This window comes from Salmo trutta, chromosome 30, assembly GCF_901001165.1.
Source record: "Salmo trutta chromosome 30, fSalTru1.1, whole genome shotgun sequence".
In the NCBI taxonomy this organism is placed as follows: Eukaryota; Metazoa; Chordata; class Actinopteri; order Salmoniformes; family Salmonidae; genus Salmo; species Salmo trutta.
Window position 1 is genome coordinate 15,310,432 of NC_042986.1, and position 24,583 is coordinate 15,335,014.

Genomic DNA, 24,583 nt, shown 5'->3' on the forward strand with positions numbered 1-24,583 from the left:
GCCTCAACTCGCCGTGTTTGGAGGAGGAGGAATGCTGCCTATGACCCCAAGAACACCATCCCCACCGTCAAACAGAGGCGGAAACATTATGCTTTGGGGGTGTTTTTCTGCTAAGGGGACAGGACAACTTCACCGCATCAAAGGGATGATGGACGGGGCCATGTAAATTTTGGGTGAGAACCTCCTTCCCTCAGCCAGGGCATTGAAAATGGGTCATGGATGGGTATTCCAGCATGAGAATGACCCAAAACACATGGCTAAGGCAACAAAGGAGTGGCTCAAGAAGAAGCACATTAAGGTCCTGGAGTGGCCTAGCCAGTCTCCAGACCTTAATCCCATAGAAAATCTGTGGAGGGAGCTGAAGGTTCGAGTTGCCAAACGTCAGCCTCGAAACCTTAATGACTTGGAGAAGATCTGCAAAGAGGAGTGGGACAAAATCCCTCCTGAGATGTGTGCAAACCTGGTGGCCAACTACAAGAAACATCTGACCTCTGTGATCGCCAACAAGGTTTTTGCCACCAAGTACTAAGTCATGTTTTGCAGAGGGGTCAAATACTTATTTCCCTCATTAAAATGCAAATCAATTCATAACATTTTTTACATGCGTTTTTCTGGATTTTTTTGTTGTTATTCTGTCTCTCACTGTTCAAATAAACCTACCATTAAAATTATAGACTGATCATTTCTTTATCAGTGGGCAAACGTACAAAATCAGCAGGGGATCAAATACTTTTTTCCCCTCACTGTAACTTAATGTACAAAAGCGTATTCAGCTTGTCAGTATGTCTATATGGTATGGTCTGTCTCCATTCTCATGAGTAAATGGCATTATAAATCAGGATAGGAAGTAATTGTATATATATAAAGAATATAATTACAAAGTTATAACATTTATCAACACAATTTTAACAGTGCATGACACACATAACAAGTCTGTTGTTCACTGCAACAATATCAGTAGCTTGTCTCAAATATAGCATGAAGCAAAAAGTGTTACAACACATGTGCTGGTACCACTTTATATAATATTTCTTATGATCTTCAAAAATGAAATACGTTTGTATTCAACGTGTGCCTTGCGCAAACGTGTATGTTTGTAGTCAGTGTCTGACTGTCAAACCTCAGATGGACAAAAACAAGTGGGCGGGGTCAAGCGTGGGCGGAGTCAAAAGTTGGACTCCGCCCACATCGAGTCCGGACCCGCCGTTTGACTCCGCCTACATTGAGCCCTGCCCAAACTGTACACTGCAGTCAGGGGTACTTGCAGAGTGAGAAGTCAGGCCTTTCATATCTCCATGTTATTTATTCTGTAAACAGGTACCAAGTTCATTGGTCAAGTTCCGTTAAAGCAATTGTAAACTCGACGGGTATATTTTTACGCATTGGTTTGGCCGTTTTTTCTTAGAATGGCCTGCAAAAAAGTGGGTACTACACTGGGCCGTGCATTATGGCAAAACGGTAGCTGGACACCACCTCTTTCAAGATCTTCGAAAATTATAAACTTTTCAACAAGCAGGGAATTGAAAAGTGGAGAGAAGAAGTGTAAAGATCAAAGCTGTGAATCAAATTGCAGGTCGGCGGCGATGCCTTTACCTGCCGCTTGCTCCTCTACACCTGCCGCTCAAAGACATCAGGTTGGTGGCAAGAAGGGTCCCGAGGAGCCGTTGACAGTGTCTGGACGACCGTACTCCTCCACCGCCCCAAAAGCAGATCAAAGGACGTACTTATGGGCACGTTATAATGAGATGAAACGGCTTGTGCACGGTAAGTAGTAGACTGACCTCACAGTTGTCCTTTGTCATATTTCCTCCCCCCAAACGTACTGCAAATTGAGAAATCATGTGAATAAACTGAATAACAATAAGAAATGATACTATGAAACAAAAAAAATATATAAAGAATGATAGCAAAAAGCTTTGGAGCACCTTAAATTACATTTTGGGCAAAAAGTCAAACTGCTCCATCATTCATTGAATCAGATGGCTCATTCATTACGAAACCCACTTATATTGCCAATTACTTTAATACTTTGGCGAGATTAACAAATGTATGCATGACATGCCAGCAACAAACGCTGACACTACACATCCAAGTATAACTGATGAAATTATGAAAGAGAAGCATTGTAATTTTGAATTCCGTAAAGTGAGTGTGGAGGAGGTGAAAAAATGATCTATCAACAATAACAAGCCACCGGGGTCTGACAACTTGGATGGAAAATTACTGAGGATAACGGACGATATTGCCACTCCTGTTTGTCATATCTTCAATTTAAGCCTACTAGAGAGCGTGTGCCCTCAGGCCTGGAGGGAAGCAAAAGTAATTCTGCTACCCAAGAATAGTAAAGCCCCCTTTACTGGCTCAAAAAGCTGACCAATCAGCCTGTTACCAACCCTTAGTAAACTTTTGGGAAAAAAATTGTGTTTGACCAGTGAAAATGCTATTTTACTGTAAACAAATTGACAACAAACTTTCAGCATTGCTTATAGGGAAGGACATTCAACAAGCACAGTGCTTACAGAAATGACTGATGATTGGCTGAGAGAAATGGATGATAAAAAGATTGCTGGGCTGTTTTGTTAGACTTCAGTGCGGCTTTTGTCATTATCGATCATAGTCTGCTGATGGAAAAACGTATATTTTATGGCTTTACACCCCTTGCTATATTGTGGATAAAGAGTTACCTGTCTAACAGAACACAGAGGGTGTTCTTTAATGGAAGCCTCTCCAACATAATCCAGGTTAAATCAGGAATTACCCAGGGCAGCTGTCTAGGCCCCTTACTTTTTTCTATCTTTACTAATGACATGCCAGGGTGTCTATGTATGAGGATGACTCAACACTATACACGTCAGCTACTACAGAGAGTGAAATCACTGCAACACTTAAAGAGCTGCAGTTAGTTTCAGAATGGGTGGCAAGGAATAACTTAGTCCTAAATATAAAAAAATATATAAAAGCATTGTATTTGGGACAAATAATTCACTAAACCATAAACCTCAACTAAATCTTTAATAAATAATGTGGAAATTGAGAACGTTGAGGTGACTAAACTGCATGGAGTAACCCTGGATTGTAAACTGTCCTGGTCAAAACATGTTGATACAACAGTAGCTAAGATGGGGAGAAGTCTGTCCATAATAAAGTGCTGCTCTGCCTTTTTAACAACACTATCAACAAGGCAGGTCCTACAGGCCCTGGTTTTGTCACACCTGGACTACTGTTCAGTTGTGTGGTCAGTTGCCACAAAGAGAGACCTCGGAAAATAATAATTGGCTCAGAACAAGGCAGCACGGCTAGCCCTTGGATGTACACAGAGAGCTAACATTAATAATAATAATATGCATGTAGATCTCTCATGGCTCAAAGTGGAGGAGAGATTGACTTCATCACTACTTGTTTTTGTAAGAAGTGTTGACATGTTGAATGCACTGAGTTGTCTGTTTAAACTACTAGCACACAGCTCAGACACCCATGCATACCCCACAAGACATGGGACCAAAGGTCTCTTCACAATCCACAAGTCCAGAACAGGCTAAGGGAGGCACACAGTACTACATAGAGCCATGACTACATGGAACTCTATTCCACATCAGGTAACTGATGCGAGCAGTAGAATGCGATTTAAAAAACAGATAAAAATACACCTTATGGAACAGCGGGGACTGTGAAGAGACACACACAGGCACAGACACACGTACACATGATAAGACACGCACTCTACACACGTACACATGGATTTTGGATTGTAGATATGTGGTAGTAGAGGAGTGGCCTGAGGGCACACTCTTAATGTGTTGTGAAAAGTGTTATGAAATGTAATATTTTAAATTGTATATAACTGCCTTAATGTTTCTGGACCCAAGGAAGAAGCCAGCAGCTAATGGGGATCCTTAATAAATACAAAATGCAAATACTCTCAATGTCGGCAGGGTAAACTTCAAAGGATTCCCATCATTTGTGACATGCGTACACTTATAGTGATGGGTGCTGTTGGGGAGTGATTCAGTATTACTCCCCATCTGCTACTGATGTGAGTCTTGTCATGTCCTGGTTGAAGACATTACTGTATGCACAGGGATTATATGAGTTCATCCTCTTCTAGACCAGTGCTGTAATAGTTCATCCCTTCCCTAGGTTTGAAAGTGGGTCAAGCATGACAGCTGGATGGCAATCCTGTCATTGGTCTTGTTCTGAAAAAATGAAAGTGAACCAAATTGTTGTAACCAACATACTCTATAATTCTACAGGCTATATTCAAAAAACGATCTCAGAACCAATCCCAGACCCCTACAGGACAGGCCATGGTCTCCCTGACACTCTTTCTCATTTACCTACTAGCCATACGATTGCATATTCTGATTAATTATCTACTCCTTATTTAGATTGTCATCATTATGTCAGCACACAAACACAGCCATAACCTCCACTATAAAGACACTAGAAGGATCGTACTTGGTAGTGTAGGTAGAGGCAGAGTTAGAGGAGAGACACAAATCTGAGAATGAGGTTTCAAGCTAGATATGGTCAATCTGTCACGTTAACGGCCAGCTGCTGTCACTCGTCTCATCCAAAAGGCCTTGGCCCACTTATCTGTCATAGACAGCTAAAAATGAAACATGGTAGCGTCGTCATATTCCAGGGATTTAGTGATAGATTGGGAAACCGTTGGTGATCCTCTTTTTAATCTGAGTCTGTGTGTTTGCTGTGTGGCTGTTATGATTGCACTGGAAGAACCGGGTTGTAAACACGCAGAGCAATACAAAAATAGACACTAACCATGTTTCCATAAAATATTTTTTGCTAGTAAAGTACATTTCGGATAAACAATTGCATGACACGCCTGATTGAAACAACATTTTTCGATAAACTTTCCAAATGTCGACAAAAGAAAGTACGCTAGACGAGTTTTTTTTGTGTGTGTCGGTAAAATGAATTATGGGAGAAATGTCGGTGGAAACGCGTTTGTGCAAATATTGATATATTAACCATCATATGGAAGTAAACTTGGAGTCACGCGATGACATGTTGTGTGGTCCTCCCACTGCGACTCATCAGCAGAGCATGTGGTTTATTAGGCTACAGATGAAATAAATGATAAACTTCACTGGGTGGTGGAAGTGCACGGTGATGAGTTTGATGCTCCTTTCCAATAAATATCGAGGGTCTTATTCTGGTGACATGATAATCGATGCTTGGCTGCAGTTTGACAAATAAAAATAATCTCGCTCTTTTGTCCATAATAATAATCTCATCATGTAAACTATCTGTGCGCTGTTGGTTAGAGCGCACGTGCCAATACCAGACTGGGCACACTCGCTATAAAACATTGTGAGAAAACCATCGGTAGAGTTGAAAATTCGATGGAACTTGTATTTTTTTATTCGTTCCATGGGAATTTTCCCTCAAAAGGTATTTGCATATGCGCTAGGCCTAGGTCATCACACAGCCTTTTATTTGCAACAAGTCATTTTGATGGAAACATCTCTGGTGGGAAAATACGCATATTGGTTATGCTGATTTTAGAATATTCACATGAAAATCTGGGATTTTGCTGTATTTTTAGGTCCAGTGATTTAGATTCTGAACACATTTGGCTGTTTGTGTGTGTGTGTGTGTGTGTGTGTGTGCAAAAGTAAATTTTCCTCTAAATCCCGTTCAGTGTTTCACATTTCTTACCCCCTATGATTTCCCTGTAATCCTGTTGTTGCTTGCCTCACTAAACTCAGTACTTTGCTTCAGGTACAGTGCACTCCTGCTGTACAATTGGCATCATCTAAAAAAACATTAGTACTTAACATTGAAGTACCAAATGGTATAAAGCTGTAGTTATGTCATCTCTGATGCCATAAACATAGTATCAGTCTGTTATGTTGTCGCTCTATTACAGTGTATGTCTCTGTGCTGTCTCTTTCCAGACCTGATCCCACCAAGTGTGTGTAACCTGCTCAACTCCTCCACTATCTACGCCAACAACGAGGTCAGCCTAGCGGAGGTGGACATCTATGGGTTTGACTATGACTACACCCTGGCCCTCTACTCCGATGCCCTTAACACTATGATCTACAACACTGCCCGAGACTTCCTCATCGAGCACTTCAAGGTGTGTGTTCTCTAACTAATCCGCCAATACGTATTGTATATTCAGTTCTCCTGATAATTCCATGTATGAGTACAGTTGTGGACCCTTCTAAGCTGAGCATCTTCTGCTGTTGTTTGACAGTACCCTGAAGGTATCCGCAAATATGACTACATCCCCAACTTTGCTGCACGTGGTCTTCACTATGATATTCAAAAGGTAAACCCCGTAAAGCACTTCTGCCCCTCTTTTAAACATCCAATCTCAAGGTGCAGTGTGTTTACAGTACTATATGTTTTGTCTTCCCCCAGGGCCTCCTGATGAAGATAGATGCTTTCCATTACATTCAGCTGGGGACTGTGTATCGGTGAGTTCTGTTTATGGGTTGGGGAATAACACTCTGCAATGTCAGTCAGTGTACTAAAACTGTGTTGGCCCTATAGGGGGCTGAACCCAGTTCCAGATGAGGAGGTCCTGAGGCTCTATGGGGGGACGCACCATGTCCCCCTGCACCAGGTCAGCGGCTTCTATGGAAAGGTCAGTCACTGTGTCCTTGAAGAATACATTTCCTCCAGAGTTGCCTGTTAAAATATTCACTCTGCATTGACAGGATCAAGGTATTTTATTTTAATCTGCCGCCAACAGTTATGAGGACAGGTCCTACTTAAAATGACATTACCTTTAGACGCATACAAAGCTCTCCCTCGCCCTCCATTTGGCAAATCTGACCATAACGCTATCCTCCTGATTTCCGGGCTCTAACCCGGAAGCTTATAAGAAATCCCGCTATGCCCTCCGACGAACCATCAAACAGGCAAAGCGTCAATAAAGGACTAAGATCGAATCATACTACATCGGCTCAGACACTCGTCGGATGTGGAAGGGCTTGCAAACTATTACAGACTACAAAGGGAAGCACAGCCGAGAGCTTCCCAGTGACACGAGCCTACCAGACGAGCTAAATAACTTCTATGCTCGCTTCGAGGCAAGTAAAACTGAAACATGCATGAGAGCATCAGCTGTTCCGGACGACTGTGATCACGCTCTCCGCAGCCGATGTGAGTAAGACCTTTAAACAGGTCAACATTCACAATGCCGCTGGGCCAGACGGATTACCAGGATGTGTACACCGAGCATGCGCTGACCAACTGGCAAGTGTCTTCACTAACATTTGCCAGTAATATCAACATGTTTCAAGCAGACCACCGTAGTCCCTGCCTAAATGACTACTGACCAGGAGCACTCACGTCTGTAGCCATGAAATGCTTTGAAAGGCTGGTCATGTATCACATCAACACCATTATCCCAGAAACCCTAGACCCACTCCAATTTGCATACCACACCAACAGATCCACAGATGATGCAATCTCTATTGTACTCCACACTGCCCTTTCCCACCTGGACAAAAGGAACACCTATGTGAGAATGCTATTCATTGACTACAGCTCAGCGTTCAACAGCATAGTGCCCTCAAAGCTCATCACTAAGCTAAGGACCCTGGGACTAAACACGTCCCTCTGCAACTGGATCCTGGACTTCCTGACGGGCTGCCCCCAGGTGGTAAGGGTAGGTAACAACATATCCACGACGCTGATCCTCAACACGGTGGCCCCTCAGGGGTGCGTGCTCAGTCCCCTCCTGTCCTCCCTGTTCACTCATGACTGCACGGACAGGCACGACTCCAACACCCTCATTAAGTTTGCTGATGACACAACAGTGTCTGATCACTGACATTGATGAGACAGCCTATAGGGATGAGGTCAGAGACCTGGCAGTGTGGTGGCAGGACAACAACCTCTCCCTCAGCGTGATCAAGACAAAGGAGATGATTGTGGACTACAGGAAAAGGAGGACCGAGCACGCCCCCATTCTCATTGACGGGGCTGTAGTGGAGCAGGTTGAGAGCTTCAAGTTCCTTGGCGTCCACGTCACCAACAAACTAGCATGGTCCAAGCACACCAAGACAGTCATGAAGAGGGCACGACAAAACCTATTCCCCCTCAGGAGACTGAAAAGATTTGGCATGGGTCCTCAGATACTCAAAAGTTTGTACAGCTGCACCATCAAGAGCATCCTGACTGGTTGCATCGCTGCCTGGTATGGCAACTGCTCGGCCTCCGACTGCAAGGCACTACAGAGGGTAGTGTGTGCGGCCCAGTACATCACTGGAGCCAAGCTCCCCCCCCCCCCTCTTTGCTGCTGTCACTCTCTGTTATTATCTATGCTTAGTCACTTTAATAACTCTACCTATATGTACATATTACCTCAATTACCTCGACACCGGTGCCCCCGCACATTGACTCTGTCCCTGTACCCCCTGTATGTAGCCCCACTATTGTTATTTACTGCTGCTCTTTAATTATTTGTTATTCTTATCTCTTACTTTTTTGTTGTTGTATTTTCTTAAAACTGTATTGTTGGTTAAGGGCTTATAAGTAAGCATTTACTGTAAGGTCTACACCTGTTGTATTCGGCGCATGTGACTAATAACATTTGATTTGATATAAGCATTGTATTTTGTAAGCTCGACTTTTGTCATTACTCTTTTAGCAACTGACAAGCAACATTTCACAAATCAAGTAAAAGAGCTAACCTGCTACAGGATGTTAACGTTAAAGCCTTTTTGTAGTTTGTTTGTAATTACAGGTTATTATTGGACAAATCTTAATACATCTCTACATGTGGTCTGACAGTCTGACTGTGGCATAGTGTTTGTTCATCAGGTTCAGTCTGTAGGGCCAGGGGCTTTGATGTTTTCACACAGGTTCACATTCTTTACATTCTTCTACATTGAATACAACACTGTGGAGTGAGCACACCATGCCTCCCCTGCCTTCTAATCTTCCATCACAAACATGCACCCACTACCCACAATCCTCTGGGTCTGGCACTGGGATCCCTGTCTTTATAAATTAGGGATTAGCTCTGTGTACAGGCCTTGCTCCCTGTGGACACTGGTTTAATTTTTTTCCTCAATGGAAAGTAACTGGTTCTAAACATGGTGCCTCATTTGAGCTAGAAGCATTAGGTGGTAATATAATGTTTATGAATAAGTATTTTATGTACATTTTGAAACCGCATTTCTCTAATCACACCCAATTTAGAGTCATGGTATAACTGTATATTTTTTATAAGCATACAATAAGCAGCTGATCTATCATCCATAGGGACCCAAGGTTAAGCAGTTCATGGATATCTTCTCCATCCCAGAGATGACCCTCCTGGCTGTGGCCAATGATTTCTTCATCTCCAACGACATCGAGTACGATCCCGAGCACCTCTACAAAGACGTTTCAGTGAGTGTCTCAGCACACTCTCATGCCATTTATCACCTAATGTTCTTTCCCTCCCTCTTGCTGGTTTTCCAAACCCTCTGCCAGGTTAATTTGACCGTTTGGACACAGTGGGGGTTTTCAGCACCAGGTTCAGATCCCTGTCCTCCTCCTAGAGAGAGGTTGCCAGGGATTCAGACATGTGGACTAATGAACAATAGCTGTTCTCATTCCACACTGGGGTCAAAGGGTTTAGATTACAGTTTGTCTTTTTCAGATTCACTTTGTCTGCCAGGAGAAACAGAAGTGATCTAGCTCTGACTTTATCCTCCCTCGTCCCTTTTGTAACCAAGCTCTTCTGCCTGTTAGACTGGGTTGGAGTAGAGAGTGTAATATTCAGAACCTGACTATATGCACTATGAGCATGTTGAATTTATCCTTATGTGTAGGTACATGTTGTAACTGAATTTAAGTAGATTCATTGGCACTTGTTATTTGCATAATGTATGTTATTTTTGTCGTCAGGAAGCCATTGGGATGGTTCACATCAAAGGCTACATGTACAAATGGATTATGCAAGATCTGGGTGAGCGGTGTTGGATTCTGTTTGTGGAGTCCAGTCAATGCCTTATTTTCAGAAGCCTGCCGAATGTTAAAGTTTGACATGTTTTTTGTTCATGTTGTTATTTTTCCCCTCATTTCCCATCCACAGAGAAGTACATTCTGGGAGGGGATGAGACGTATGCTGTTCTGCATCGCCTGGTCAGCCACGGGAAGAAACTGTTCCTCATCACTAACAGCCCCTTCAGCTTTGTGTGAGTGTCCATCTGAGGATGAAGACCCAGGGTCATGTTGGTTTGAATAACGTATTGATTGGTTGGTAAATTGACCACAATTACGATGGATCGTGGAAGAGTCATTCTCCTAATGTCAATTACTTTTTTTCATGGTTACCCAACATGATTGACAGAGGAAGCACAAACACTGATGTATCATTCAGTCAGAACACTATTGACGATTGGGACGAGTGGGCAGAAGCACTCAGTCAGTCAGCACAGTCTATTTTGGTTAATGGAATGAGCCACACCTCTGTTGCTTTCTCTGTAAGATTGGTCCAATCCACAGGAGGTTGGTGGCACCTTTAATTGGGGAGGACGGGCTCGTGGTAATGGCTGAAGTGGAATAAGTGGAATGGTATCAAATATACTGCTCAAAAAAATAAAGGGAACACTTAAACAACACATCCTAGATCTGAATGAAAGAAATAATCTTATTAAATACTTTTTTCTTTACATAGTTGAATGTGCTGACAACAAAATCACACAAAAATAATCAATGGAAATCCAATTTATCAACCCATGGAGGTCTGGATTTGGAGTCACACTCAAAATGAAAGTGGAAAACCACACTACAGGCTGATCCAACTTTGATGTAATGTCCTTAAAACAAGTCAAAATGAGGCTCAGTAGTGTGTGTGGCCTCCATGTGCCTGTATGACCTCCCTACAATGCCTGGGCATGCTCCTGATGAGGTGGCGGATGGTCTCCTGAGGGATCTCCTCCCAGACCTGGACTAAAGCATCCGCCAACTCCTGGACAGTCTGTGGTGCAACGTGGCGTTGGTGGATGGAGCGAGACATGATGTCCCAGATGTGCTCAATTGGATTCAGGTCTGGGGAACGGGCGGGCCAGTCCATAGCATCAATGCCTTCCTCTTGCAGGAACTGCTGACACACTCCAGCCACATGAGGTCTAGCATTGTCTTGCATTAGGAGGAACCCAGGGCCAACCGCACCAGCATATGGTCTCACAAGGGGTCTGAGGATCTCATCTCGGTACCTAATGGCAGTCAGGCTACCTCTGGCGAGCACATGGAGGGCTGTGCGGCCCCCCAAAGAAATGCCACCCCACACCATGACTGACCCACCGCCAAACCGGTCATGCTGGAGGATGTTGCAGGCAGCAGAACGTTCTCCACGGTGTCTCCAGACTCTGTCACGTCTGTCACGTGCTCAGTGTGAACCTGCTTTCATCTGTGAAGAGCACAGGGCTCCAGTGGCGAATTTGCCAATCTTGGTGTTCTCTGGCAAATGCCAAACGTCCTGCACGGTGTTGGGCTGTAAGCACAACCCCCACCTGTGGACGTCGGGCCCTCATACCACCCTCATGGAGTCTGTTTCTGACCATTTGAGCAGACACATGCACAATTGTGGCCTGCTGGAGGTCATTTTGCAGGGCTTTGGCAGTGCTCCTCCTGCTCCTCCTTGCACAAAGGCGGAGGTAGCGGTCCTGCTGCTGGGTTGTTGCCCTCCTACGGCCTCCTCCACGTCTCCTGATGTACTGGCCTGTCTCCTGGTAGCGCCTCCATGCTCTGGACACTACGCTGACAGACACAGCAAATCTTCTTGCCACAGCTCGCATTGATGTGCCATCCTGGATGAGCTGCACTACCTGAGCCACTTGTGTGGGTTGTAGACTCCGTCTCATGCTACCACTAGAGTGAAAGCACCGCCAGCATTCAAAAGTGACCAAAACATCAGCCAGGAAGCGTAAGAACTGAGAAGTGGTCTGTGGTCACCACCTGCCGAACCACTCCTTTATTGGGGGTGTCTTGCTAATTGCCTATAATTTCCACCTGTTGTCTATTCCATTTGCACAACAGCATGTGACATTTATTGTCAATCAGTGTTGCTTCCTAAGTGGACCGTTTGATTTCACAGAAGTGTGATTGACTTGGAGTTACATTGTGTTGTTTAAGTGTTCCCTTTATTTTTTTGAGCAGTGTATATCAAGCACATAGTTCCCATGTGTTTGATGCCATTCCATTCGCTCCGTTCCAACCATTATGAGCTGTCCTCCCCTCAGCAGCCTCCTGTGGTCCACTCACTCTCTGATATCTCTGATTGTAGGGATAAAGGCATGAGGTACATGGTTGGGAAGGACTGGAGGGACTTCTTTGACGTGGTCATCGTTCAGGCAGACAAACCACACTTCTTCAATGACTGTGTCAAGTGAGTATGGAGTGTTCTTGTTGACCAGGTTGTCAAGTGTTTATTGGGACCATATTCAATTTGCTCACCAATGTTGCCCCTTTTACAGACCGTTTAGACGCCTGGATGGAAATGGTGACCTCCAGTGGGACAAAATAAACAGTCTGGACAAAGGACAGATCTACAAACAAGTGTGTACATCTTCAATATTAAACTACAATGCTTATGACCTCATCTCCCCCTTAACAGAATACTGAGGCATTTAGTTTGTGTTTCAGGGAAACCTCTACGACTTCCTGAGGCTGACAGGCTGGAGAGGATCCAGTGTGCTATACTTTGGAGACCATCTCTACAGTGACTTGGCTGTGAGTGACTATTTTATCTCACTATGATTGAAAAATATGGTTTGGTTACAAAATCGAAGGACCATTCAAATAGATAGAAAACTCAGTTTCCAGGTCAGTAGTAACCACTACAGCAATGTCCGTCCAAAAACAATGAGGAGACAGTATTTCCAGTTTAGGGGTTTTTAATGGACAGAAAGGAGCTCCACACACACACATACACACACAGGTCTGACCACTGTTGAAACTGACAGATGTGGTTCTGTAAGGGAGATAATAAAAACATAGGCATATTTTCCTGCTGCATGGCTAGAGTCTATCTGTCTACTAAACAGGCTTGTAGCTATCACCACAAATGAAAAACACTAACAAATGGCTAATGCTACTAGGCATGCTAACATACTAATGCATTCTCAATGTAAATGCTAAAGCTAGTGCGAGCTAGCTAACAAACTCAACATAAATGTCAAAATACAACAGTCAATACTTAGCTCCAAAACCAACGGACATAAAGATCTTAAGGCGCTTACATTTTAGATGCATGCATAATAAAATGTTAGACAGCAAGGACATTGTCCACAAGAGGAAAAAGGTAGCAGAGTGAAAAAGGTGGTGCTTGTCAGGATGGAAAGCAATGTTATCTGGCTTATGCCCTGCCATGCTAGGGGTCCTAAATTAATAACCTGAAGTCTTGGCAATAGAGGCTGCTGATTGGTTAATATATGAATGACTGGCGTGACCTTGGTCAAAAAGAAAACTAAAGGTGGTTAGGGTCTGAAAACTGCCTGACTAAACTAACCAGAAGGGAGTGCTACAAAGCTGGCTGTTTTTTCAGCCGCCCCCAAATGTGTTGAACAAATTTGCTTCAACTGACAGGCCAGCTAAGGGTTAGTAGCTTCTTGAGGAAGGGTGGACAGCTGGATAAGCCGAGCGACAGGCCTGGTGTAGGTTCTGTCTTTGACTTGGATCTCCACTGTCCTCACTTTCCCGTCTGCTTCAGGGATAACTGACTTGACAGTTCCAAATTGCCAGAGCGCTCTAGAAGACTGATTGTCCACGATCATCACAACGCTCCCCACTGCAAGGTCTTCCTTATCCCTGTGCCACTTTTGGCGGGCTGCTCTCCTCCCTTGAAATGTGATCCTCAATTTGACAAGATCTCAAAAGGGTTTTCCTCTGCGAGTGATGAAGCATCTCAAAAGCATCAGGAACAAATTTGTATCTATGTTCGACAATAGATCCACCTGTACAGATGATGCCCCATCTCTTTTAATTTCTTCGGCCAATCTTGATAACATACGGTCCAAAGCATTCCACACCTGTAGCATAGAACGTCGGCTTGTAGAACCGTAGTTGGGCTGGAGGCAGGTCAGCCATCTTAGGTATATCTGTCTGGCCTCACCATGCTGGAAGCGACAGATAGCTGCCCTCCCCTCAGAATCCAGATCCCTCGAAGTAACTCGACAAACACCCTCTCCGGGCCTGGGTACCGCGGCTGCTTGTCAAATTTCTTAATTAGTAGCCTTGTGACCGGATCACATCTCCGAAAGCGACCTCCAATACGGATCTTTCCGGTGTCGTTGTTGTACTCTGGGGCCAGAGTCACCAGACGGCTGCTCGGAGGAACTGGCTTTACCTGCTTCTAGTAGGGAGAGGTCTTCTGGGAAACTCTGACTGGGCATGTCTGAGAACTTTGAGTTAGGCTTGCTTGAAGTTGTCAACTGAGGATCTTTTGGCACTACTGTCCGCCTCGTGGCTTCCACTAGCTCCTAAAAAGTGTCTTTACTGGGAAACATCAGGGAGAGACAACTTAGTGTCTGCTGACAGTAGTCCATATAAAGTAGGCTTCCACAGCCCCTGTTCTTCGTCAGGAGGTACTTTGTCAGGTCTTCTCAGCCAGGATTACTGTGCCTGCCATAGGAAGGGAGGACATTGACTCCAATGATTATGTTCTGAGAGCTGAGACAGTGTCTTGCCGCGTATGATAGCATCAGCTGGATTGCTCTCTGTGTCCACGTAACGCCAGGCCTGGGGATCCATGAGCTCCTCTTATTTGTGCATGTCTTGTGCCCACAAATACTTTGTACCTGCTGGAGTCTGACTGGAGCTAGGTTAAGACTGTTGTAGAATCCGATCAGTATGTGATGTCATGGATCTCCAGGGTGAGTTCTCTTCTGAGGGCCACTGCCAGCTGGGCACCGCTGAGTGCATCGCAGAGCTCGAGTCTTGCCATTTTGGAGCCACTCTTGATATTGCTGCAAGGAATGCCACCTAGACCCGCCCATTGGCATCTTCAGTGCGGAGGTACGCGTCAACACCATACACACGCTCTGAAACATCACTGAAGACATGGACACTTCTTGTGCTGGCTGGGAGGTCCACGTTTTATTTTTTATTTAACCAGGTAGGCTAGTTGAGAACAAGTTCTCATTTGCAACTGCGACCTGGCCAAGATAAAGCATAGCAATTCGACACATACAACAACACAGAGTTACACATGGAATAAACAAAACATACAGTCAATAATACAGTAGAACAAAAGAAAACAGTGAGTGCAAATGAGGTAAGTTAAGGCAATAAATAGGCCATGGTGGCAAAGTAATTACAATATAGCAATTAAATACTGGAATGGTAGATGTGCAGAAGATGAATGTGCAAGTAGAGATACTGGAGTGCAAAGGAGCAAGATAAATAAATAAGTAAATACAGTATGGGGATGAGGTAGGTAGATAGATGGGCTGTTTACAGATGGGCTATGTACAGGTGCAGTGATCTGTGAGCTGCTCTGACAGCTGGTGTTTAAAGCTAGTGAGGGAGATTTGAGTCTCCAACTTCAGAGATTTTTGCAGTTCGTTCCAGTCATTGACAGCAGAGAACTGGAAGGAAAGACGACCAAAGGAGGAATTGGCTTTGGGGGTGACCAGTGAGATATACATGCTGGAGCGCTTGCTACGAGTGGGTGCTGCTATGGTGACCAGTGAGCTGAGATAAGGCGGGGCTTTACCAAGCAGAGTCTTGCAGATAACCTGTAGCCAGTGGGTTTGGCGACGAGTGTGAAGCGAGGGCCAATCAACGAGAGTGTACAGGTCGCAATGGTGGGTAGTGAATGGGGCTTTGGTGACAAAACGCATGGCACTGTGATAGACTGCATCCAATTTGTTGAGTAGAGTGTTGGAGGCTATTTTATAGATGACATCACCGAAGTCGAGGATCGGTAGGATGGTCAGTTTTACGCGGGTATGTTTGGCAGCATGAGTGAAGGATGCTTTGTTGCGATATAGGAAGCCTATTCTAGATTTAATTTTGGATTGGAGATGCTTAATGTGAGTCTGGAAGGAGAGTTTACAGTCTAACCAGACACCCAGGTATTTGTAGTTGTCCACGTATTCTAAGTCAGAGCCGTCCAGAGTAGTGATGCTGGACGGCTGAGCAGGTGCGGGCAGTGATCGATTGAATAGCATGCATTCCGTTTTACTTGCGTTTAAGAGCAGTTTGGAGGCCACAGAAGGAGAGTTGTATGGCATTGAAGCTCGTCTGGAGGTTAGTTAACACAGTGTCCAAAGAGGGGCCAGAAGTATACAGAATGATGTCGTCTGCGTAGAGGTGGATCAGAGAATCACCAGCAGCAAAAGCAACATCATTGATGTATACAGAGAAGAGAGTCGGCCCGAGAATTGAACCCTGTGGCACACCCACAGGATTTGACACACGAACTCTATCAGAGAAGTAGTTGGTAAACCAGGCGAGACAGTCATTTGAGAAACCAAGGCTGTCGAGTCTGCCAATAAGAATGTAGTGATTGACAGCGTTGAAAGCCTTGGCCAGGTCGATGAATACGGCTGCACAGTAATGTCTCTTATCGATTTTGCTTATGATGTCATTTAGGACCTTGAGCGTGGCTGAGGTGCACCCATGACCAGCTCTGAAACCAGATTGCATAGCGGAGAAGGTACGGTGGGATTCGAAATGGTCGGTAATCTGTTTGTTAACTTGGCTTTCGAAGACTTTAGAAAGATAGGGTAGGATAGATATAGGTCTGTAGCAGTTTGGGTCTAGAGTGTCACCCCCTTTGAAGAGGGGGATGACCGCAGCAGCTTTCCAATCTTTGGGAATCTCAGACGATACGAAAGAGAGGTTGAACAGGCTAGTAATAGAGGTTGCAACAATTTCGGCAGATAATTTTAGAAAGACAGGGTCCAGATTGTCTAGCCCGGCTGATTTGTATGGGTCCAGATTTTGCAGCTCTTTCAAAACATCAGCTATCTGGATTTGGGTGAAGGAGAAATGGTGGGGGCTTTGGCGGGTTGCTGTGGAGGGTGCCGGGCAGTTGACCGGGGTAAGGGTAGCCAGGTGGAAAGCATGGCCAGCCGTAGAGAAATGCTTATTGAAATTCTCAATTATAGTGGATTTATCGGTGGTAACAGTGTTTCCTAGCCTCAGAGCAGTGGGCAGCTGGGAGGAGGTGCTCTTATTCTCCATGGACTTTACAGTGTCCCAGAACTTTTTTGAGTTAGTACTAAAGGATGCAAATTTCTGTTTGAAAAAGCTAGCCTTAGCTTTTCTAACTGCCTGTTTATATTTGTTCCTAACTTCCCTGAAAAGTTGCATATCACGGGGGCTATTCGATGCTAATGTAGAATGCCACAGGATGTTTTTGTGCTGGTCAAGGGCAGACAGGTCTGGAGTGAACCAAGGACTATATCTATTCCTAGTTCTACATTTTTTGAGTGGGGCATGCTTATTTAAGATGGTGAGGAAGGCACTTTTAAAGAATAGCCAGGCATCATCTACTGACGGGATGAGGTCAATGTCATTCCAGGATACCCCGGTCAGGTTGATTAGAAAGGCCTGCTCGCAGAAGTGTTTTAGGGAGCGTTTGACAGTGATGAGGGGTGGTCGTTTGGTCACAGACCCATTACGGATGCAGGCAATGAGGCAGTGATCACTGAGATCTTGATTGAAAACAGCAGAGGTGTATTTGGAGGGCGAGTTAGTTAGGATGACATCTATGAGGGTGCCCGTGTTTACGGATTTGAGGTTGTTCCTGGTAGGTTCATTGATCATTTGTGTGAGATTGAGGGCATCAAGCTTAGATTGTAGGATGGCCGGGGTGTTAAGCATGTCCCAGTTTAGGTCACCTAGTAGCACAAGCTCAGAAGATAGATGGGGGCAATCAATTCACATATGGTATCGAGGGCACAGCTGGGGGCAGAGGGAGATCTATAGCAAACGGCAACAGTGAGAGACTTGTTTCTGGAAAGGTGAATTTTTAGAAGTAGAAGCTCGAATTGTTTGGGTACAGAATTGGATAGTAATACAGAACTCTGCAGGCTATCTTTGCAGTAGATTGCAACACCGCCCCCTTTGGCAGTTCTATCTTGGCGGAAAATGTTATAGTTAGCGATGGAGATTTCATGGTTTTTGGTGGTTTTCCTAAGCCAGGATTCAGACACGGCTAAGACATCCGGGTTGGCAGAGTGTGCTAAAGCAGTGAGTAAAACAAACTTAGGGAGTAGGCTTTTAATGTTAACATGCATGAATCCAAGGCTTTTACGGTTACAGAAGTCAACAAATGAGAGCACCTGGGGAGTGGGAGTGGAGCTAGGCACTGCAGGACCTGGATTAACCTCCACATCACCAGAGGAACAGAGGAGAAGTAGGATAAGGGTACGGCTAAAGGTTATACAAACTGGCCGTCTAGCACGTTCGGAACAGAGAGTAAAAGGAGCAGGTTTCTGGGCACGATAGCATAGATTCAAGGCGTAGTGCACAGACAAAGGTAAGGTAGGATGTGAGTACATTGGAGGTAAACCTAGGCATTGAGTAATGATGAGAGAGATATAGTCTCTAGAGATGTTTAAACCAGGTGATGTCATTGCATATCTAGGAGGTGGAACAACATGGTTGGTTAAGGCATATTGAGCAGGGCTAGAGGCTGTACAGTGAAATAAGACAGTAATCACTAACCAGGACAGTAATGGACGAGGCATATTGATATTAGAGAGAGGCATGCATAGCCAAGTGAACATATGTGTCCAGTGAGTGGTTGGGATGACTGGGGACACGGCGATTCAGACAGTTAGCAGGCCGATGCTAACAAGCTAACAGTTAGAAGGCTGGGGCTAAACAAGCTAGCAGTTAGCAGACCGGGGCTGGCAAGCTAGCAGTTAGCAGACCGGGTTAACAAGCAAGCAGTTGGCAGACCGGGGCTAGCAGTTAGCAGACCGGGGCAGGCAAGCTAGCAGTTAGCAGACCGGGGCAAGCAAGCTAGCAGTTAACATACCGGGGCTAGCAAGTTAGCCTTTGGGGGACATCACAATGGGGGTAAGACTGTTTTTGCCTCTTCGTGCGGTGACGTCGATAGACCAGTCGTGGAATTAGTAGGGTTCCATGTAGCTCTAGGTAGCTAGTAGGCCGCGGTTAGCAGAATGGGCCTTCAGTGGACGTCGCGCCTGAGGGGCCTGTTGGAATCCTCGGGCAGATTGTCAGTATTCCAGTTATAGAGGATCGGCTGGGCTCCATGCCCTGTACCGGCAGTAGAAGGGGTCCGGATATTGTAGCCCAGGACTGGGCTACAATAAGCCATGCGTGGAGATTTTCAGGTAGATCTGGGTTATCCCAACCCCTTTTCTTGTCTCAGAGCCTCTGGACCATGGCCTTGGCCTGTGTGGTGTATGGTAGAGGTCTTCCGAAATGGACTTCGGGCTTTCCCACCTAGACCCGATATGCGGAAATAGTGGGAGCGAGTGACACTGGGAGCAGGGAGGACGGAGGAAGAGACAGCAGCCAACCAAGCTGACTCATAATATAGTAGACTAATAGCTGCCATAGCTAGGTTATTTATCATCAAATATGATTATGTAGTACCTGTTTTGACTGCATCAAACCCGGGAGAAACTAGTTAAGCTAGCTAACGTTAGCTAATTAGGCTAATTGAGGCTACAGTGCATGCGCTTTCTCATCCTACAGTTACAAGTAACAACAACAGAATATTAAATAGCAGCCTACTTGTTGGCTCTTGGTCGTTGTAGCCTATCCTTCTCCTTTAACTTTTAATTCCGTCATTTTAATTTCATCTTCCATTGATTAGCCTAGAAATCTCCTAACTTTTGCCTCACACAGAGGCTCTATGACTGTAGCTTGCCGCTTTGATGACTTATGATTGGCCAACAACAATAACAAGCTACACGCCACGCTACACTCTCGAGAAAAGCAAGAGCAGCAGCTTTAATGATAACCTTTTTCTCTCTCCCTCTTTCTACTGCAGCTGTTGCGTTCGGATCTGTACGGGGCCTTCCGGACAAGTCAGTTAAAATTATACATACCCAAGACCCGTGACAATCATATCAGATATGACCCAGACCAGTGACAATTTTTAGAATTCTGGAGCCGAACCTGCTTGGGTCCCGGATCGGGTCTCAGGTATTCGGGTACAGATGGATTCGTGAAGACCTCTAGTGTATGGGATGATGAAGCTGAGTGGATCGTACTGGCTGGCAAGGATCCAATATATGTTGCGCATGGTGGGCCCAGCTTTCTCTATGGGACCATGCTTGTGGACCAGAGTGTCAGACAGACATTGCCCTCGTAGTCCAAGAGTGCGCTCTTGGGGTTCCACACCATCCTGGGTGAACCTGAGCTCACAAAGAAGTACTGAACAGGCAGTACTACTTTAGCTTCTCCCATGACCTTTCCTCCAGAGACTGGTTCTGTGCAGGCTTTGGCTTTGGCCTTTCTCTGCTCACCTCCGTGGAGGATGGTGGTGGTCTTGGGGAAAGACTTGTCTTTACGCTGATCTCTACGTGAGCCAGGGTGGTCCCTGCCTTGGTCGCAGCTGAACTGCGTGCCATTTTCTTGCACTCTCACCTCGTACTCAAGCCACTCTGCCAGGTGAAGTAGGGTTGGAATGGGTGTCTTCGGAATACCTTGTTGTCACCACTGTCCATTAATCCTGCGATATGCTGGAGGGCAAGCTGGTGGGGCTGGCCATACAGTTCTGTGAGGGAATCCAATGTGTTGCTGTATGGGTACGTGCTGTTGCTGTAGGAGTCTGCAATTAGCAACGCCTCTTCCAACTTCAGTGGGTCAACAAGTATCTGAAACTTGAAGCACTCTGTTGCATCTACAGGCAGCACATTCTCGAGAGCTAACTCCCGTGGGTCATCTTTGACGAAGTTGGGGATGTTAGGAGTTGGTCCCGGTAGGTGCGCTGCCAGCTGGGCGGAGAAGGTTTGCGGTAGCGGACAGGTGCATGACAACGACGATCATGTGAGTAGTCGCGGCGGCGGAGATCAGGTGAGGGCTGATGACAGCGGTCAGGTGTAGGCTGACGACGATTGTTAAGTGTCGGCTGGCAGCGGCGGTCAAGTGTCGGCTGACGGTGGCGGTCAGGTGTCGGCTGCGGTCAGGTGTTGGATGCGGTCAGGTGTCGGCTGACGGCGGCGGTCAGGTGTCGGCTGCGGTCAGGTGTCGGCTGTGGTCAGGTGTCGGCTGACGGCGGCAGTCAGGTGTCGGCTGCGGTCAGGTGTCGGCTGACGGCGGCGGTCAGGTGTCGGCTGACGGCGGCGGTCAGGTGTCAGGTGTCGGCTGCGGTCAGGTGTCAGGTGTCGGCTGCGGTCAGGTGTCGGCTGCGGTCAGGTGTCGGCTGACGGCGGCGGTCAGGTGTCGGCTGACGGCGGCGGTCAGGTGTCGGCTGACGGCAGGGGTCAGGTGTCGGCTGCGGTCAGGTGTCGGCAGACGGCGGCGGTCAGGTGTCGGCTGGCAATGGCTGCGGTCAGGTGTCGGCTGGCAATGGCTGCGGTCAGGTGTCGGCTGACGGCGGCAGTCAGGTGTCGGTTGACAGCGGCAGTCAGGTGTCGGTTGACGGCGGCAGTCAGGTGTCGGTTGACGGCGGCAGTCAGGTGTCGGCGGCAGTCAGGTGTCGGCGGCAGTCAGGTGTCGGCTGTGGTCATGTGTCGGCTGACGGCGGCAGTCAGGTGTCGGTTGACGGCGGGGGTCAGGTGTCGGCGGCGGTCAGGTGTCGGCTGACGGCGGGGGTCAGGTGTCGGCTGCGGTCAGGTGTAGGCTGACGGCGGCGGTCAGGTGTCGGCTGCGGTCAGGTGTAGGCTGACGGCGGCGGTCAGGTGTCGGCTGCGGTCAGGTGTCGGCTGACGGCGGCGGTCAGGTGTCGGCTGACGGCGGCGGTCAGGTGTAGGCTGACGATGGCGGCGGTCAGGTGTAGGCTAACGGCGCCGGTCAGGTGTAGGCGATATGGCTCACGACAGTGAGGATTTGATTGAGTTGATGATGACGATGATGACTGGTTTGGGTCGGGGAGCTCTCTGATCCTGAGTTATTCAATGTGCTGTTTGATCTTATCATGCTGCCTTTGTGAACTCAGTGTGTCCTTTCTGGTTGTCACCAGCTATGCCAGCTCAGGCTGATGTTGATCTTGATGACCTCGAGTCGGGGTGCCTGCTGTGGGGTGCTGGTGAGTTGGCAACCGATGAGAATGAGGCTCCATCCTCAATGTTGCGACGCATACCTGGGAGGTGAATTGAACTGCTGGATGCTCATTGAAGCGGATGAGGTTAGCTCTTCCTAATAATTCCATTATCTCACATCTCAACTTGTCACTTTCCTCTTCAATTAGCTTCAGGCACGTTGCAAGCGTTCTGGAAGAAGAGCGGGTGCTTCTCTCATCTTTTGCAGGAGTTTAACTGCTGCTGGTCTGGTTGTGAGAGAAAGTAATTCCTCCCGCAGCGACCTCTACTCGTGGTCCTTCGTTAGGGTGGTCTGTATGGTGTTCTCTACCTTGACTTGTAGCTTACCTCATGATCGACTAAACGATTTGGAGGGTGAGTCTGATGGTGGGGACGAATCATTACTTGTGGAAGTTGTTCTCTGGTGACTGCCATCTTTGGGCTTTAGCAGGTATTGCGTCCGGCTCATAAAGTCCATATTTTTCAATGATGATAATGATAAAGTAGGAACCAATATACTACACACATATTGAACTCCTATGAACCCAATTATAACAATTATTAAATGTGTGTTCATGCTGCCTGCTGAGAGGTGAAACCCAAGACAGAAGCTCACTCTTTGGTGAACAAAAGAGACTATTCTATTGTATTATATTCTTTCACTCACGAATTAAACCTCGGAATATGTTTACTGTCCTTTACATGGTATTCTCCCTCTTCAAGGATCTGATGCTGCGTCATGGGTGGCGTACGGGAGCCATAGTGCCTGAGCTGGATCTGGAGACCAAGGTGGTGAACACAGAACAGTACGCCCAGAGCCTCACATGGCTTCAGGCCCTCACAGGCCTGCTGGAACGCATGCAGGTACACTCCTTTGGGGAATAGACACTGGCATGTTTTCCCTTCTCCCCATATTAACATACATACAAGATCTCTTTTGAATTCATTATTTGATAAGGAGCTGTATCTGTACATCTTAAGTATGGTTGTCAAGTTTTTCCCATACAGTAGCTGACTCTTGTCATGTCCTTTTGTAGATGCATCGGGATTCACAGTCTAGGGAGGTTCTGCAGGATTGGCTGAAGGAGAGAGAGGAGCTCAGGTTGGTCCCACGGATTTAGTGGTACTGATTGAGTACCTTTTACTCTGGACATTGAAGTGATTAGGATTTCATATCTGCAGAGCCTGAAAATGACCCACTTGTATTTGTATTATCTCTTCCTCTCTTGTCCCTTTTTATTACAGACTAAGAACAAAGAACCTCTTCAACCCCCAGTTCGGCAGTATCTTCCGCACCTGTCACAACCCCACCTACTTCTCCCGCCGCCTGTGTCGCTTCTCAGACGTCTACATGGCCTCCATCAGCTGTCTGCTGAACTACGACCTCTCCTACACCTTCTACCCCCGACGCACCCCTCTGCAGCACGAGGCGCCCCTGTGGATGGACCAGCTCTGCACTGGCTGCATGAAGACCCCCTTCCTAGAGGAGATGGCCCACATCCGCTAAGCCAACAATGGGTTCTCAGAACTGGGTTCTCAACATGGACATAAAAAAACAGCCCACTAGGGGGAACTGTAGATCAAATAAGCTTAGGTTATTGCTCTTACTGTAAGTGAACACTGTGAGTATTATCATGGCCTATATAGGAGTTACTCTGTGGCAGACCTGATGTAAGTTAACTAATCATAGACACGAAGGAATATGTTTGCACTTTATAAACCTTAAACACCCTTCATTGTACACTATTAATTGTTAACTAATGGGTAACACCCATCTCTGTGAGACTGGCACACAATACAGCTGGTTGTATTTGATGACCGGCATGCAAAGACAGATGAAGCATGTGCCCATCATGGACACTGTCTGTTCTATGGAGAAGACAGGTAGTAATGTATGTTGTTCATTATGTATGTTGAAAATACCGTAGCTGCTTTTAACCTGTTTCTGTGCCTGTATGCATTAAATAGAGTATATGACCAAATTAAAATATATTTGTCACTGATCTAACACGAGGCGGCCAGTAGTTTCATTTGTCATGATGTTGCATGTGTCACCTATGACTGTTGAATGCCCATAAAATGGAATTATGCATCGTGAGAACTGAATGTATAAATCAAGAAATGTGTACGAACCTTTGAGGTTGGCATCTATTTGAATGGATTAGAGCTTTTCCCAAGTCTACCACTTCATCAGCTATCACATAGGCTAGGTCTAGGCTACTTACTATCATGAAAGCACTTTGCCAGGAAATGTTTCCATAATGCATTTTTACATTTCATTTCACGGCTGTCATCAGTCAGAACTCCGAGAAAAAACAACGGTTCCACTGCCAGGAGTTGGCATATGTTCTTGAAGCTTCTAGTATGATATAAACTGAAGGCATAGGCTATTTTGCAAATTTTTCTTCATAATGATCTCATTGGCTGTTGGTTGCACG

General features: G+C 46.1%; 1 protein-coding gene across 1 annotated transcript; it reads left to right on the forward strand.

The window, feature by feature from the left end:
- Window positions 1-1,246: 1,246 nt before the first annotated feature.
- LOC115168091 (5'-nucleotidase domain-containing protein 2) lies at window positions 1,247-24,153 on the forward strand. The gene is made up of 14 exons (XM_029722996.1): window positions 1,247-1,764; window positions 5,919-6,103; window positions 6,224-6,298; window positions 6,391-6,446; window positions 6,523-6,616; window positions 9,247-9,375; window positions 9,877-9,937; window positions 10,064-10,166; window positions 12,260-12,361; window positions 12,450-12,531; window positions 12,619-12,705; window positions 22,869-23,009; window positions 23,183-23,247; window positions 23,391-24,153. Exons 1-14 carry the CDS (start codon window positions 1,407-1,409, stop codon window positions 23,650-23,652), a joined length of 1,800 nt encoding a protein of 599 aa, XP_029578856.1. The 5' UTR covers window positions 1,247-1,406; the 3' UTR covers window positions 23,653-24,153.
- Window positions 24,154-24,583: the final 430 nt, after the last annotated feature.